The sequence below is a fragment of the Perognathus longimembris genome, chromosome 7 (genome assembly GCF_023159225.1).
Source record: "Perognathus longimembris pacificus isolate PPM17 chromosome 7, ASM2315922v1, whole genome shotgun sequence".
NCBI classification, from domain to species: domain Eukaryota; kingdom Metazoa; phylum Chordata; class Mammalia; order Rodentia; family Heteromyidae; genus Perognathus; species Perognathus longimembris.
In genome coordinates this window covers 22,021,322-22,038,836 of record NC_063167.1, presented here as the reverse complement: position 1 = coordinate 22,038,836, position 17,515 = coordinate 22,021,322, and the positions used below count along the sequence as shown (strand labels likewise).

Genomic DNA, 17,515 nt, shown 5'->3' with positions numbered 1-17,515 from the left:
GCCAAAAATAAAGAGAAAAGATGGCATACTAGCAAGCCCTACCTCTATGGTCACAAGGACAAAAAGTATTCCTCAGTAACCCTCATGTTTTTATATTACAAGAGAGACTGGGAAATGAATAAAAAAGGACTGGGAAGGAGTTTTATCTAATCAGCTAACAATGATTGGTGGACACAAAAATAAGTGGGCACATCTATTTAAAATCATTATTTTAAGTATTGCAAAGAGGTTTCAATTCAACAAGTCAGAATATGAGTAAGGCGAATCTTGATCAATGTCACCCCTTCTATCATTCTCCCTCATCTTTCCCAATCCCATCCATACCCTCAAGTTATGTGGGGCACATCTATTTTTAGGAAGTAAAATCCATAGGATTGATGATGGATTGAATTGTGAGTTCTTTCTCACTTGTTTTTCCTTCTCATTGATTATTTTTAGTAATGGGGTGAAGGCAGAGGGTGGAGGAGGATGATTTTAAGGCATAGCACATAGGAGGAAGATAGCCAGAAATGAAGTAATTTTGTTTGAAATAGGGTCTTGCTATGTGACCCAGGTTGGTCTAGAACTCTCTCCGGAGCCCACGTTGGCCTTGAATTTATGGTGTGCCTGCCTCTACCTCCCAAGAGCTGAGATTACAGCAGTAATTACATCTTTTCTTAAGGGCTGTAGCTGGAGTTCATGCTTAGACCACTTACTTAAGTATGCAGAAGGTCTCAGGTTCCATCCCCAGAAGTGCAAATAAAAACAAAACACCCAGATCTTTTCTTGAGGAAGCCCACAGGCTGGATAGTCCCTTCCCTTAGTAACTTGGAGTTTATTGTCTACAATCCAGACTTTAAGGATTTTGGAAATAAAAACTAAAAGCTTTATATAAGAGATTACATTGTGTAACCTTTGAGTTTATAAAGTGGTTTCTTAGGCATTGTGTCCTTTGATATTTGTTGAAGTCCGGGATGATAGGTGAGCAGACATCATTAGGCTTAGGAAAGTTAGGTCAGTTGTCTTCTGTCTTATACCTTTGGGCCTTGGGACTGTGGGAGGGGTCCTCTCTGGAAAGGAGCAATCACAGAGGCTCATCTCTGACACAAGGGCTGGGAAAACACAGATTGATACTAATGAGATAACCTTGACAGATCTTCACGGAAGCTTGGTGGCTCAGCAGTGGCACTTGTGTGAAGCTGTGGGAAGAGAGCACTGGAAAATACCCGTATTTGGGAAGCCCAATGAGGTTCCAGCTTGACACGACCGCCGACAGAACAAAAGGGATGATGTGGGCTTTTGCCAAAATGGCCTTACTTAGTGTTATGAGTCTCAGTTGAGAGAAGCGTGTCCTAGATGTGGGACTGGCTTATTAAACCTTCTATCCAAGGGGAGGAGATGCTTCTAAGTGCTTTTCGAAGAGCTTGAGAGGCAGCCATCTTGGTCTGAAGTTGCCTCGGTACCTTAGAAAGGGAGAATTGTTACAGGACCAGGCAGTTGAGGTCAGCTTAGTCTTCCCACAGGCAAGATAACTAATAGCTCTTCTGGTTCAGGATCTAGAGTGGGCTGGGCACTGGGCCTGTCTTACCTTCCTCTCTATGGAAGATTCTTAGGAGCCTCCCTAGTCTTCCTTGTTGTCTCACATTCCTCAGGATCAGGAAGTTCTTCCTGATGTCTGACTATGTCTCTTCCACTACTATTAATCATGCTTGCAAAATTCGCTCTTCTTGACATCCCTGTGTCTAATAATGGAATCATTAGTCTTCTAGTCACGGCTGCTGCAAACTTCAGAGTCATCTTCCTTTCTAATTCTTTCTCTCCTTCTCAGTATTTTCCAAACTTGTCCACTGGAACTTTCCCAGCCCACACCTCAGAATTCCTGACTTGCACACCTCTTCAGCCTTGTGTCTGCTAAGGCTTCCCCGGCCATTGTCTGTGGAACACACAGCCATCTTCTATTTCAATTCAAATACCATTGTCACTGAGATGTCTTCCTTGATTTCTCTCTACTGAATCTGATCTTGATCTGAGGTAACCTAACATTTTGGCACCTCTCCCTGACACAGTCATTTACTAATCTACTCAGTGAACGTTAAAGACCAGCTCTGGTCAAAGCCCTAGGGTAGATGCTAGAGATGATTAGGATTTGGTTTCTAACCACACTTTAGAAAAGGAGAGAGAAACTGAAATGCTAAAATTGAATGTAGAGTAATGGCTGCTTCCATAGTGGTCCAAGGGCATTATAAAAGCCCAATGGAGAGGCATCACTCAGAATAAAGAGCACAGAAAGTCTTCAAGGAAAGGCAGGGTTTCATATGAGTGTTAGCCAGTTTGGATGTAGATGAAAGGAGATTCTAGGAGGAGCACAAAAATATAGGGACTTAAAAATAACTCTTGTCATGGGTGCGAGCTTGTTCTTCTGTTAGATTATAGACCTGTTGAGGGAAAGGAGCACACTTCAGTGACCTCTATGTACTTCTCATTCAGACTCTTACTCATGGTATCTACTCAACAAATGTCTGTGGAACGCAGCCATATTTAAGGGCAAAGAAAATGTTGTGGCTCAGCACCATGGACAGATCACACAGACACCTGCAGTTGGAGGTAGTCCAACCTGTGAGCTAATTTGCATGTATTTGCATAATGAAGCCAACTTTATTTCCCTGGGGGATCTGAAGGCTCTGCATCATAGGGCATCCAATCAGTCCTGGTATTGGGGCTGGGGGAGGGAGAGGGAGGTTGGGAAGGGAAACTGTCAGGGTCAGAGGCCTCTCTCCTGAGGACTCCAGGAGACTGTCATTACGCCTTTGCTGACCTCCTGTTCTCTTGTCAGGAGCCAGTGGTCCTGAGCCTTCTGAAGTTAGGATTCTTCCCGGTGGTGGGGATCCTGACATCAAGGATGGAACATCCCAGATGGTGAGTGGTAGGGGAGTCTGGGAGATGGGGATTACATTCAGATTCCCAAATCCAAATAACTTGGGTTTGAATCTTGATTCCAGTGACTCACCCACTTTACTGGCTTTGTGACCACATCGTATTTTGAGCTCCATTTTCCCATAGTAAGTGTGGTTAATATCTACATTACAAGATTGCAGTGGTATTAGAGAATGTGAGGGATACACAATACTTAGCTAGTACTGGGGAAATAGTAGGAGATGAGCTGTGAGCACGAAGTGGGGTGGGTGTGGGGTGGTTGGGAGGCTGAATCTTAGAGGTGCTACTGTCTGGAGTCTTTGAAGCTGTCATCCCTTCCTAGTCAGCAGATGGCCCAAGAGCTGGTCTGGGATGAGGGAGGGCTCCGTCTGCCAGATCCTCTGTCCCAGTCCCTCCTGCTGTCACCCCCTCCTGCCATAGCTCCTGTCCTGGCAGCTCCTGGAGCACTGATTGGCAGCAGCTCTTGCTGAGAGATGACCTCTCTGTCCTGTAGCCTTGGCAAAACTGGGGTGAGGGCTAGGGGCACTGGCTTCAGAGCTGCTTCTCCATCAGCCTCCTGCTTCCCCAGCCCACTGTTCCTGAGAGGAGGAACTCCTGGGTTCCATGCCCAGGTCTGGATGAGAATGTACCTTGCATAGCCAGCCTTCCTCCTTAAAGTCTTTCCTTCCTCTGTGACTTCTCTACCATGGGAAGGGATTGTGGGAGAGGGTTAAAGGGCAAAAGGGGAAATTTCATTGGGGGAATATTTGGAACCCAGGAAAGGAAGGTTCCTTAGGTTTTCCTTCCTATCTCAACCCCAAGAGGAGGGAGAAACCTGTAGTTAGATGGGAGGATTGGGGTGTGGAAGGAAGGGGGAGAATTTTCAATGGAACGTTGCTGTGTATGTATACGTGAGTCCAGTGTTCTTGTCACAGGCCGAGCTTCTGCAGCCATGGGGTATGGGGTAGAATTGGAGCACACCGATGGCTCTGGACCAGTTTGTTTAAATCTAGTGTGTTAAAAGCTAGTTCACCTAATGAGTGGTTTCTTTGACTATTTTGTTTGTCTGCTTGGGTCTCTTTTTGTTTTTGATAATCTAAGGATATTTAAAAACCCATTTGGCTGAGTGCATTTCCTCTTATAAGTATTTATCAAATTTGCAGCATTTGATGAATGACGGGCTTATTTTGTGCCCTGTGTCTTTGTCTATTATGACTGTTTTAAGGACTTTACAACCCATTTATGGTAAGATAGTACAATTAATCACAATGAATTGATAAGCATTACCGACAGGGATGCAAGATTGCCAAGGAAAGATGGGTTTTAGATGAAGATGGCTGTTGTTCAGTCTGAATCCTTTTTCTCCCTATTTTCCCAGGAGATTCCTGGGGCCTGGCCCCCAACATTATGAAGAGCCTTTGCTGAGGCCATGAGGGGTTACCATGGCGACCGAGGCAGCCATTCCCGCCCAGCCCGCTTTGCTGACCAACAGCATATGGACGTGGGCCCAGCTGCCAGGGCCTCGTACCTGCTGGGCTCCAGGGAGGTCTTCTCTACTGAGCCCCGCTTCTGTGCTCCAAGAGCTGGCCTGGGACACCTTTCTCCGGAAGGGCCTCTGAGCCTGAGTGAAGGGCCATCGATAGGCCCTGAGGGAGGCCCAGGGGGGGCTGGGGCTGGGGGAGGCAGCAGCACCTTCCCCAGGATGTACCCTGGCCAGGGCCCCTTCGACACCTGTGAAGACTGTGTGGGCCACCCACAGGGCAAGGGTGCCCCCCGCTTGCCTCCTACACTCCTGGATCAGTTTGAAAAGCAGTTACCCGTTCAGCAAGATGGCTTCCACACACTACCATACCAGCGTGGTCCAGCAGGGGCTGGGCCTGGGCCAGGGCCAGGGTCTGGCACTGCCCCTGAGCCCCGGAGCGAAAGCCCTAGCCGAATCCGGCATCTGGTTCACTCTGTGCAGAAGCTTTTTGCCAAGTCCCACTCTTTGGAGGCACCTGGGAAGCGGGACTATAATGGGCCCAAGGCCGAAGGAAGAAGTAGCTCTGGAGGAGACAGCTACCCTGGTCCAGGATCTGGAGGCCCCCACACCTCCCACCACCACCATCACCACCACCATCACCACCACCACCAGTCTCGGCATGGCAAGAGGAGCAAGAGCAAGGACAGAAAGGGGGATGGGCGCCACCAGACCAAGGCCACGGGCTGGTGGAGCTCTGATGACAACTTGGACAGTGACAGTGGCTTCCTGGCAGGGGGGAGGCCCCCTGGGGAGCCTGGTGGTCCCTTCTGCCTGGAAGCTCCAGATGGGTCCTACCGAGACTTGAGCTTCAAGGGGCGCTCAGCCGGGTCAGAAGGCCGCTGCCTTGCCTGCACTGGCATGTCCATGTCACTGGATGGACAATCAGTCAAGCGAAGTGCCTGGCATACCATGATGGTCAGCCAAGGCCGTGATGGATACCCAGGGCCTGGGCCAAGCAAAGGGCTCCTGGGTCCAGAGGCCAAGGCCAAAGCCAGGACTTACCACTATCTGCAGGTGAGGCTTTGTGAGGGTGGGGAACAGGGTTCTCAGCCCTCACCAGGCTTGTCAGCCAGGGGACTGTGAGGATGGTTGGCTGGGAGCCAGCTGTCCCTGCGATGATGGAGGGTCTGGATGCAGGACGCCTCAGCTTTGCCTTCGCTGTGATACCATGGGCCCTCTTTGGGGCCTGAGTTTTCCATTTGTCCAATGAAAGGAAGTGGCCTTTTGATTCTGGTGATATGTATCAGTGCCAGAAAGATTTCTCCTTGACCTCTTGTTTTGAACAAGCTGTGCTGGACTCTGTCTTTGGAGGTTAGAGGCAGAATGCGATGGAGGGAAGGCAGTGGACGGGTAATGTTCCCTGCCCGTAGCTGCCCTTGAGCTTGAAGGGGGGGCAGTTGGAAAGCAGTTGTCTTGCCTCTAGGCCTTCTCCAGACCTTTTCTGCTCAAAAGCAAATATTGGGTGGTCCGGATGTTGTTGGAATATGAAGGTCAGTTTTTGACTCTGCTGAAGCATATTCATTGTCATTCTGGGCTCCATGCAGTCCTTGTAACTGCAGGAGCCGGTTTGACTGGTTTTTCTTGGGCTAGAGTCACACCAGGTCAAGTCTGAGCCCGGCTACCATCCCAGGTAGGGTTTCTGGAGAATGGGTGCTCCAGAAGAGGCTGAGTTGCCACTCTCATCCTATCTTATCACCTCTGGGCCTCTGCTGGTGGGGCAAGGAGTTCTGACCCCTTCTTCTGGAGCCCTCAGCCACACTGTTTTCATGAACTCTCCCACAGTTTTAGTTCTGAAGGTCCAGCAGATATAAGGTTTTCTTCCAAGCTAACATTCTTCTTAGATAGTTAATCTCCATTCATTCAATGAGCATCGCCTGGGTGCTGTGGATACAGAGATGTAGACACAAATGCTGCTGCTGAGAGCCTACAGTTTTGAGGGGATGGATCAGGAAGCAGATGGTGTGTGTGTGTGTGTGTGTGTGTGTGTGTGTGTGTGTGCATGTGTGTGTGTGTGTGTGTGTGTTGTGATAGTAGAGAATCCTGGCCATCAAAGGAACACAGTTGAAGCCTCTCATCCACCTGGAGGTGGGTGGCCAGGGGTAGCTTGGCAAAGTTCTAGGAAGAAAGTCCCCTGAATCTCAGTGGAGGAGTTGGCATTCGTTGAGTTCAAATGAAAGGCATTCCTGGAAGTGTCTATAGTGAATTCAGAGGTCTGGAGATGAGAGGCTGTATGTGTCTTTTGCCTGCCATTGGCCTTGCTAGTGAGTTGTTCACATTGGGACTCTCCTGGGAGAGCTCATAGAAGCCCAAGGGAGCAAATCAGGCAATAGTAGAAGCAGGAAGTGACTTCAAGTATTTGAGACTTGCAGGTTGGCCTTGGGCTTCCCCTTCCCTGGGTAGGGTGGTGCTGACAAGTGCAGGATGCAGAGAAGGAACACCCACCCTTCCTCTCCCATAAGCAAGCCTTTGCCAGCCTTGGAGCTTTGCCACCATTTTCCTTCTCTCTGCTGCTTCTCCAGGGCTGCCTTGACCTCCCTGGGGGCTTCCTTTTTAACATGCATCTCACAGTGTCCTGCAGAGGAGCAAGGGCTCTGCAGTGGCTGTGGAGTGGGAGCCCTGCAGTGTGGCACAGCATGTCCTGGCTGTCCCATCTGCTGGCTTGCCCACCGTTCCTGTTTGTAGAGTTTGGGGCACAGGGGATGGGGTGGCACTCTTAGGATCAGAAAATTGGAGCTCATTTTGGAGAAAATGAAGGGGCTGTAGGAACCTCTCAGATAGCCTGGTGCTCCCTAGCACAAAAGGAGGGGAAGCTAGCCCCATCCACCAATGTGTCTTAAGACTTCCAACCCCTTTACAGGTGCAATGTCTCTTACAAGGGCAGCAGCCCTCCCTCATACTTTTCCTGGATCCTTTCTTTACTCACTGGGTTCTTGATCCCTGGATCCCTGGCTGCTTGCAGAGCTCTGTTCCTCCCTGAGGTCTCTTCCCTGGTTTCCTGTTCTCACAGTATTTCCTGTCCCCTCCTTAGTCTCACCTTGCTTTTGAACAGTGTGTTGACCTGAGCTTTGTGCTCTCTGTCGGTCTGTCGGTCTGTCTGTCTGTCTCTCTCTCTCTCTCTCTCTCTCTCTCTCTCTCTCAGAGGCATCTTTGTCCTCTTCTTTCTTCTTTCCAACAGCATTTTAAATCCTCACTGTCTCCCCCAACCCTCTCTGCTTTTACTTATAGCTCATCCTTCACAGTGTAGGTGACCATTATGGGCTCCCTCAGAGATCAAACCAGGACCCTTTTCCTAGGCTGACCTCTCCACCAGGGCTTACAGATCTCCTTAGAACCCCTCTAACTGCCATTATTAACTCACAGACAAGGAAAGTTGCTCATGGTAGGGGGCAGTGCTTGAACTCAGGGCCCTGAGCTGTCATGTAGCTTTTTCTCTTAAGGCTGATGCTCTACCACTTGAGCCACAACTCTGTTTCTGGCTCTTTGGTGGTTAATTGGAGGTAAGAGTCTCACAAACATTCCTGCCCAGGCTGGCTTTCATCCTTGATCCTCAGATCATAGCCTCCTAAATAGCTAGGCTTACAAGTATGAGCCAAGGACAACTGACTGCAAAGTTGATTTTATCCTAACACATCTTTCCTCAGCCTCACCCCTTCTACTTCCTGACTTCTCTTCTTACCCAATTTCTTAGAGCATAGACTTTTCTCTTTACTTCCCTTCAATTACCTCCTTCACCACAGGCCAACTTCCACAGCCTGGTTCTCTAAAGCACACTGGCACTACTCAAGTGGTCATCATGTCCTCTGGAGAGCTGTCCCCAGAGAGTGTCCCCTTCAATGGCTGTAATAAGAGTTAACATTTACACATCACTTTCTGTGTTCTGGACACTCTGAATTGGCTTACTTACCTGTGCCACCAATCCTCTCATGTGGGTACAATTACCATTGCCAGCTCACAGACAGGGACACAAGTGCTTAGAGATGAATTGGTTTTGCCCAGGATTGCCTGGTAGCAAGCCACAGCACCAGAATTTGCACAGGGATCATCTCCTAACTCCTGAGCCCAAGTCACTAACCTCTGAACGCACTGTGGCATTTGACATAATCGACTCTTTTTATTCTTGAAATGTCTCCTGTTTTTTTTTGTGTGACATGGCATTCTCCTGACTTCCCTCCTACCCCTCTGCCCACTCCTTCTCAGGTGACTTCATAGGCTCCTCTTTTTTGCAGTCCCTTTTTAAATGTCATCAGATCTCTCCTTAGATCTCTCTTCTTCTCTTCCCTGGATTGCCTATAGATCACTCCTATCCATCCACCTGCCATCCATGACTCCCACATGTTTGCCTCCAGCCTTGAGCTCTCCACAATCAGATATCCACCAGCTCAGCAATTCTATGTCACACTCAAGGTGCTCAGGCCTGAACCTCTCATCTCTCCTCAAACCAGTTTCTCTGGGGTTCCTCAGGTCCTCAGACATCAGCCTCACAGTCATCTTCAACTCCTCCCCACCTCCTCCTCTTTCTCCCACAGCTAATCAGGCTCACTGATGCTCCTTAACACCTCTCATCTCCATCTCCTCCTCTTTCCCTCGTTGCCATTGTCTTAATTTAGGCCTTGGCTTCCTAATTGGTCTCCCTCCTACCACTTGAACCCCTGCCCTGCTCCTGGCCCTCCACCATCCAGCCAGCCTCTGTCTGGACTGTTGAGAGCTCCCTCCCAACATGATGCCTTCCTTGCCTAATGCTCATTGTGGCTCCTCAGGGGATGGGAGGCAGTGTGTGTGTGTGTGTGTGTGTGTGTGTGTGTGTGTGTGTGTGTGTGTGTGTGTTGGAGGATGTAGAATGTAAACAGGTTAAAAGGATGGAAGGAGAAGCAGCGGTAAAAGGTGACTGAGGTCAGATGATGCTGCCCTGATGGGAATGTGATTGACACAGGTCACTTAGACCTCTGATCTTCAACTTCCTGCTACCTGGCATGTCAAAACCCTAGATGCTTTAGGTGGCCTTCAATTAAGTGGCAAAAGTCCTGGGAGGCTGAGGCAGCATCTCCTGTAAGGGCCATCTCAGTGGACAGCCTGAGACACCTCCTGTCCCAGTTCTCTGCTGCCTGCTCCTGAGTGGTCTGCTCCAGCCCGAGAGAGCGCCTCCCACTGGCAGTGGGCAAGAGGATCCTGAGCTGGAGATTGACATGTCTGAGAGACAGAGACCCTTGTCCCTGCAGGTGCCGCAAGATGACTGGGGGGGTTACCCCACGGGTGGCAAGGATGGGGAGATCCCCTGCCGCAGGATGCGGAGCGGCAGCTACATCAAAGCCATGGGGGATGAGGAGAGTGGAGACTCGGATGGCAGCCCCAAGACGTCTCCCAAAGCACTTGCCCGGCGCTTTGCCTCCCGCCGCTCCTCCAGTGTGGACACAGCTCGGATCAAGTAAGAACTGGGGTGGTGGGCGGGGAGAGGGGGGAGAGGGAGGAATAGTGCTGGTGGTGACCAGGGATAAGGGTCAGGAAGCTGATGCTGGGCTCCTGCAGGAGCTGTGTGTGGAGTGGGCTCCGGCCAGGTAGTTCTGCTTAGGGTTCAGCTGGGATGCCTCACTCGGCCTCACATAAAGGGCTGGGTACTCCCATCATGGTTCCTGCATCAGTGTCTTTGGGACTAATCCCTATGCTGACTTTCCTTGGCTTTTCAAAGAACTAAATGTCAGAGGCCCCCTCCCTGTCCTCCTAGCAGACCCCCATTCTGACTGGCATTTTGGCCTTTTTCAGCTGCTGTGTCCCACCCCGGATCCATCCCCGGAGCTCCATCCCAGGCTATAGCCGTTCCCTCACCACTGGACAGGTAGGGGAAGGCCCAGTACACCTGGAGGGAAGTGTGGGAAAAGGGATTCTGTTCTGTGCTCTGCCTACCTCAGCTGTCCCTGGAGAGAAGTCAGGTGTGGTTCTGGGGAGACCCAGAAACCTGCTCGGAGACCCAGTGCTGCCTCAGACTGGGAAAGCCCCTGAGAATCACATCTTGGGAACCCATAAGATGTCTTTGAGATGATGACCTTGTAAGAAGGTCAGCACTGGTTCTCGGGGGTTCCCTAGACTTCTTTAGGCCTAACTGCTCTGTGCCTACCCCATGTGAAAGGGGTGATTGGTGGGTACAAATGGCATAGAGGACAAGCTCAGATTCTGAGAGCATCTGGGCCTGAGTTCTGTTAATCTTTTGGGACTACAAGCAAGAGACCCTACCTCCCAATGCCTCTGAGTTCTCATCTTGAAAATAATAGTAGTAGTGAGAGGTAGATCTCAGGAGGTTGGTGAACATCCAGTAAAATACAGTCTTCCCACACAAGTATATGGCCCTAAATTGATATTTTATAAAGATGAATTCCTTGCCTAAGTGTAGACCTCCCCCTGAATTTATAAAGGTGGTGATAGTTTAGTAATTAAATACATGGTGTAGGGTTGAGTTCCAGCTTAGATGATTTACCAGCTGAGTGACCTAGGGCAAGCTACTTGACTTTTTTTGAGCCCCACTTTCCTTATTTAAAAATAGGCATCATAATAGCGTTCTTGGCATATAGCCAGCACTCAATAAAGGTTAGCTATTTTTACTGTTTGCTGGGGGAAAAGAAGCAATGCAAAAAAGCCTCACATAAGACTGTCTGCATTGGCCCCCATTGTTGGCAACAGCAGTCTCTCAGTATTCCTTTGTTGCATCTCCTGAATCCGGGAATCTGATTGGCATGGCTGTCTTTTCACATCAGGCCAGCCTTTGCTGCTAAACCCACTAGTTAATGCTCAGGCCGTGTCCTTCTACTCATTGGCAGCATCTAACACTGTCAATGACTCCCCTCCCTTCCTGGAACACTTTTGGGAAAACCATATCCTCTAGATTCTCCCTCCCCCACCCATCCCTTCTCAGCTGTGTCTTGGGTACTTGACAGCTCCCCAGAATCTCAGTATTGGAGTTTTCCAGGGCTCAGTCCCTAGACTGCTTTCTCCACCCACTCCTTAGGTGATCTCATCCAGGCTCATGGCTCTGAATATTACTGAGAGCCTGATGACTCCCGGATGCATAACGGCAGCCCAACCCTCCTGTATATAGAACTGTGTATTGAAATCTCACTCGCATGTCTGCTGGACATCTCACACTTAATGTGTCCAGAAGGAAATTGCTGAGGCCCCTCTTCTCCAGGTTGATGCTCCAGGCCCTGTCTTCTGTTTTTCAGAAGATGACCACTTTATTCTCCTTGGATTTCTGTTCTAAAAGCCTGAAGTTAATGTTCTCCTTTTCCTTTCCTTAACCTTATTTTTATATTTTGGGGTTAGGAATTGAATTCAGGACCTTGTACATTTTGAGCATGTGATCCACCACTGAGCTCTCAGTTCATGAAGTTAGTGTGTTTCCTCTTTCTGTTTGTGTCTGTCGGTGTCTGTCTGTCTGTCTCTCTCTCTCTACCCCCCACTCCCTCTCTGTCTTATTCCACATCCACTCTTTCAGCCAGCCCTGTAGGTCTCATTTTCAGAATGTGTGTTCCTACACCCTCACTACCTCCTCTGCAGGTCACCATGTCCTTTTGTTTGGGTGGTCCATTGCCTTCCAGTTGGTCTTCTGCACTTGGCCTGCCTGCACTTCATTCTATCAACGTAGCCAGAGTGGTCATTAGAAAATATAACTACAGCATCCACTTTTCTGCTCCAAGTCTCCACCTAGCTCAGAATAAGCATCAGGGACGTGTTCATCCCTGCATTTATAAGGCCCTGCATGACATGGCCAGTGCCACTTGGGAGTTCCTCTTCATGATCCTCTTCCAGCCTCACTAGCTTCTCTGCTCATCAGTCACCATAGGTGTGCTCCTGCCTTTGGACCTTTGCACTTGTCATAATCTCTTCCTGGATGGTCCCCTTCCCAAACACTCCCATGGACAAGTTACTTGCCTCTTTCAGGTCTTTTCCCAAACATTCCAAAATTAAAATTTACCCCTCCTCAACATTTCCTATTCCTCTTCCTCCTCCTCTTCTTCTCTCCTCCTCCCACTTTACATTATCTAACAGCATATACACTTGACACACTTCTCTAGGAGATGTGGCTTGGAATCCTGCTTTACAGAAAAGAGGAAAGAGAGTTAAAGCATAGGAGATGTCCTTTTAGTATCTCCAGTTGTGCTTTTTCTCTTAAATCTGATTTTTGTTTGGTATTTGGTAGAACATCTTTTTCCATCTTTGGAAAAAAGTGATTTTTTTGTCTCCTATGTTTCAGGTATGTCTTTTGAAAATGATTTATAAATTTGGTCTCTTGTCTATTTGCTAATTGATCAATTTCATATTTATATTTGTTGTGATTATTGATATGTTTGGATCTATTTCTAGCATCTTACTTTGTGCCTTCTGCTTATCATGTTTTGTGCCATTTGGGTGATGCTTTTTCTACTCCTTTGCTGCCTTCTTTTGGGCTGATTGAGTTTTCTTTATTTTCCCTGCCAAATCCTGTGCTGGTTTGACAGTTATATATTCTATTTTGATCTTTATGGTTACTCATAATTTTAATGTGAGTACTTGACTTAGCAGCCTGAAGCTGACAGTTTTTCTACCCTCCCTTTACATAAGGGAAAGACCTTGGGACATATTAAATTTGATGATCTCTTTCTTCCCCCCCCTTTTTTTTAATGCAACAAAAATTTGTTTTGGGGTAAGAGAATTCCTAGCTCAGTGCTATAGTGTTGGCCTGGTATGCACAAGGCCCCAGGTTCCCTCCCTAGTGCCACACAAAATAAATTATTTTCTCACAATTCTGAATGCTAGAAATAAATTTGCCAGCTGGGATGGTTTCTTCCATGTAGTGACTTGTGTTTTCATATTGTTGTTTGAAGAACATGGCATATTAAATCTGATGAGATACAGTTCATCAAATTTTCTCTTCTTGACTGTGCTTTTGGTCTAAAATTTCAGAGAGGTTTGCCTAGTCTAAGATCACAGAAAATTAATACTTATTGCATTTTCATTTAGGTATGTAACCTGTTTTAATTTTTTTGGTGTGGGCATGAGATTTGAGTTAAGGGGTCAGCTCTACCCTTTTGCATTTTTCCAGTATAATTTGTTGGAAAGACTTTTTCTTTCCTCATTGAATTTTTTTTGTCTCTGTTGTCAAGATTAGTTTACCTAAATGCATGTGTAGTGATCTTTCAAATCTATTCCATCGGTGTACATGAGTGTATTCTTGAAACTTTGTAGTGAGAATAGACTTCGGTAAATTTGGTGAGTGATGTTACTCTTTGTTTTGTGGTTTGTTTTGTGCTTCATTTGCATATAAAATTGGGTTTTGAGAAAGCATGTTGGGAAAGTTAAAATATAGTTGAGAATTTGGAAATACTACATTGAATTTATTTATCAATTTATGAGGTACTGTAATACATTTTATTTATTCATTTTTGGTGTTGGTGCTGGGGCTTGAACTCAGGGCCTGGGCACTGTCCCTGAAGTTTGTTGTTGTTTTTTTCATTGCTCAAGGCTCGTGGTCTACCACCTAAGCTATAGCTTCACTTTTGGCTTTTTGGTGGTTAATTAGAGATAAGAATCTTATGAACTTTCCTGCCTAGACTGACTTTGAACTGTGATCCTCAGATCTCAGCTTCTTAAGTGTAAGCCACTAACTTCTGGCTCCATTTAATTTTTATTATTGTTGTTACTTTTTCTTTCTTTCTTTTTTGTCCATAAAGGGGACTCGAACTCAGTATCTGATGGTTTTGCTCATTGGTTGATACTCTACCACCTGAGCCATGCCTCCAACCCGCTATTGTTACTTTTATGCTGCTAGCACTAAATTATATATACTCCCATATTTTCCTTCTTTTCACATCACTATAGCTTCTTATATCCATTCCTTCTTCATAAACTATATGATTTAGTAGCTTTCCAGAGACTGTTACATCTAGTAAAAAATACATTTTACCCTTTGATATACTTTAGCTCATTAGGGGAATTCCAAGTCAACCTTTATTCTCTCTTGGGGCTGAGAATGTGGCTTAGTGGTAGAGTGCTTGCCTAGCATGCATGAAGCCCTATGTTCAATAACTTAGTACCACATAAACAGAAAAAGCCACAAGTGGTGAACAAAAGAAGCTCAAGGACAGTGCCCAGGCCCTGACTGAGTTCAAGCCCTGGGACTGGCAAAAAGCAAGCAAACAACAACAACAACAACAACAACAACAAAACATTTATTCTTTCTCAGTGTTTCGAAGATATGTCTTTGTCACCTGTCTTCTCTTGTTGCTCCTGAGAAGTCTGCCATCAACATAATTACCTTTGCAGGAGATTTTCATTCCCCCTGGTTGCTGTTGAGATACTATTTTGATTTGGATGTTCTATACTTTTGCCACAATATCTTGAATGTGTGCTCCTGAAATCTGAGGGTTTATGTCTTTCATCAATTTTGAAAAGTTTTCTTCTGCTTGCTATTTGAATGGAGCATTGTTTTCCTTTCTTCTACCTTCAACTCTTTTTTTGTGGTATGGGATTTGAACTCAGGGCCTTGCACTCACTAAGCAAGTGCTCAAACACCTGAGCCATACCTCCAGCTCCCATTGTGTTTTGAATCTAGATATGTCTCTTGTAGGTAGCACATATTTGGGTTTTGATATTTTCTTTTTTTTTTGTGGGGAGGGGGGGTGTTGGTTGTGGGGCTTGATTGAATTCAGGGCCTGGGCACTGTCCCTGAGCTTTTCTGCTCAAGTCTAGTGCTCTACAACCATGAGCCACAGTGCCACTTCCAGTTTTCTGGTGATTAATTGGAGGCAAGAGTCTCACAGACTTTCCTGCCTGGGCTGGCTTCAAACTGTGATCCTCATATCTTAGCCTCCTGAGTAGGTAGGAGTACAGGCATGAGTCACTGGTGCCTGGCTTGATTAAAAAAAAAAATCTAATCAGAGAGTCTCTGCCTTTGAATGAAAATGTTTTGTCCATTCACATCTAATGCAAATATTGACATAGCTGTGTGGCCTCCTATCATTTTTGTTTTTATGCTCATCTTTTACTGAACTCTTTTATGTTAAGTACATACTTTAATGAGCTTACATTAGTAAATTTCTTACTGCACTATTTGATTTGTTTTCATAATATTTGCACTAGGAACTGCAATGTATTTCTTAGCTTATCAAAATATGATTAATTCTGATAAAATATGGAAGCACTGATGCAGTATATCTTCCTTTTCACTCCTGTCTTTATCATATTATTATCATATAAATGATCTCTCGCTAGATTATAAACCTGACCATTTATATAAACCAATAATGGTATAATATATACTTAATGTGTGTGTGTGTGTGTGTGTGTGTGTGTGTGTGTGTGTGTAACTCTTTGTCTTTCAAACTTTGTTGGTCATGGGGCTTGAACTCTGGGCCCTTTTTGCTCAAGGTTTGTGCTCTACCACTTTGAGCCACAGAACCACTTCCTGTTATCTGGTGGTTAATTGAAGATAAGAGTCTCACATACTTTCCTGCCTGGGCTGCCTTTGAACGATGAACCTCAGATCTCAGCCTCATGAGTAGCTAGGACTACAAGGTATGAGCCACCAGTGCCCAGCTAGCTTTCAGCATTTTGACTAGAATGTCTTTCTTAGTGTTTTACTTTAGATTTATTGAACTTCTGTGTTCTGCAGATAATTTTTTTTTTTTTTTTTTGGCCAGTCCTGGGGCTTGGACTCAGGGCCTGAGCACTGTCCCTGGCATCTTTTTGCTCAAGGCTAGCACTCTGCCACTTGAGCCACAGCGCCACTTCTGGCCGTTTTCTGTATATGTGGTGCTGGGGAATTGAACCCAGGGCCTCATGTATAGGAGGCAAGCACTCTTGCCACTAGGCCATATCCCCAATCCCTGCAGATAAATTTTTAAAAATCAAATTTAAGAAGATTTTAGTCATTATTACTTTAATATTTTTTCTGCTCCTATCTTCCCCCTCTTCTTCCCATTTTCTTTTCATCTTCTTCTTTTACTGAGGCTCCCATTATATGTATATTGGTATGGTTGATGTCCCATTCATTTCTAAGATTCTAATCAATCTATTTAATTCTTCCTCTCTTCCCTCTCCATTTTTCAGGTTGTGTAATAAAGTATTTTTATCCATCTCCAAGTTTACTGATCATTTCTTGTGTTGAGCCCCTTCTGCTGTTTTTAAATTTCTGTTTTCACTTTTCCACCCTAGAATATCCATTTATTTCTCTTACAAAGTAATAAGTTAGATGTGGTGGCTCACACTGTAATCATAATATTTGGGAGGCTATATTTTGAAGATCTATATTTTGAAGATTTAGATTTTTAGGCCAGCTGGGGCTATATGAGACCCTTTTTACTAATTTCCAGTTCTTTATTGTGGTTTGTATTCATGATTGCCTTTACATCTTTTAACATGGCGTCTATTAGCTCTTTGAATATGTTTATAATAGCTACTTTGTAGACTTTGCTTGATAAACCCAACATTTTCGGACATTCACACTTTTTTATTTGCATGACTCATAAGTTTTTAAGTGCTGAACACTTTAGAGAACATATTGTAGCAACTCTGGATTCTTAAGTTTTCCCTCCTGAAGATCATTATTGCTTTTCTTGTTTGTTAATCCCTGGGCTGAATCTGTGTACTCTGCCTTCCCTATAATACACAGTTTTTTTATGTCTCCACTCAACTTTTTTTTCTAATACTTTTTAAGCTTCTTTTCTGAGAGATTGCTTTTATGTCTGCATAGCTTAGTACTCAGCCAAAGATCGACCAAAAGTTGAGCTCAGAAATTTTGAGGCCATAGCTGGGCACTGGTGGCTCATGTGCCTGTCACCCTAGTTACTCAGCTACTCAGGAGGCTGAGATCTGAGGATCACAGCTCAAAGCCAGCCTGGGCAGGAAAGTCTGTGACTCTTATCTCCAGTTAACCAGAAGTGGCGCTGTGGCACAGAGTGGTAGAGTGCTAGCCTTGAGCAAAAGAGCTCAGGGACAGTGCCCAGTCCCCAAGTTCAAGTCCTACCACTGACGCACCTCCACACACACAAGAAAAGAAAATCTTGAGACTAGGAAGGCTTCCTCTCTCTTCTTGTGGTTCTCTGTGCAGCTTGTGAACAGAAAACATCCGACGGTCTT

General features: G+C 46.1%; 1 protein-coding gene across 2 annotated transcripts in view; it reads left to right on the top strand.

Moving 5' to 3' along the window:
* The window catches only part of Dlgap3 (DLG associated protein 3), a 67,836-nt gene that overhangs the window by 20,408 nt on the left and 29,913 nt on the right, over positions 1–17,515 (top strand). For both annotated transcript variants that reach the window (XM_048349874.1, XM_048349873.1), the window contains exons 2-5: positions 2,813–2,895; positions 4,271–5,428; positions 9,631–9,836; positions 10,172–10,244. In XM_048349874.1, the coding sequence (XP_048205831.1) occupies positions 4,322–5,428; positions 9,631–9,836; positions 10,172–10,244 (1,386 nt within the window). In that variant the 5' untranslated portion in view covers positions 2,813–2,895; positions 4,271–4,321. The remainder of the gene's footprint in view (positions 1–2,812; positions 2,896–4,270; positions 5,429–9,630; positions 9,837–10,171; positions 10,245–17,515) is intronic.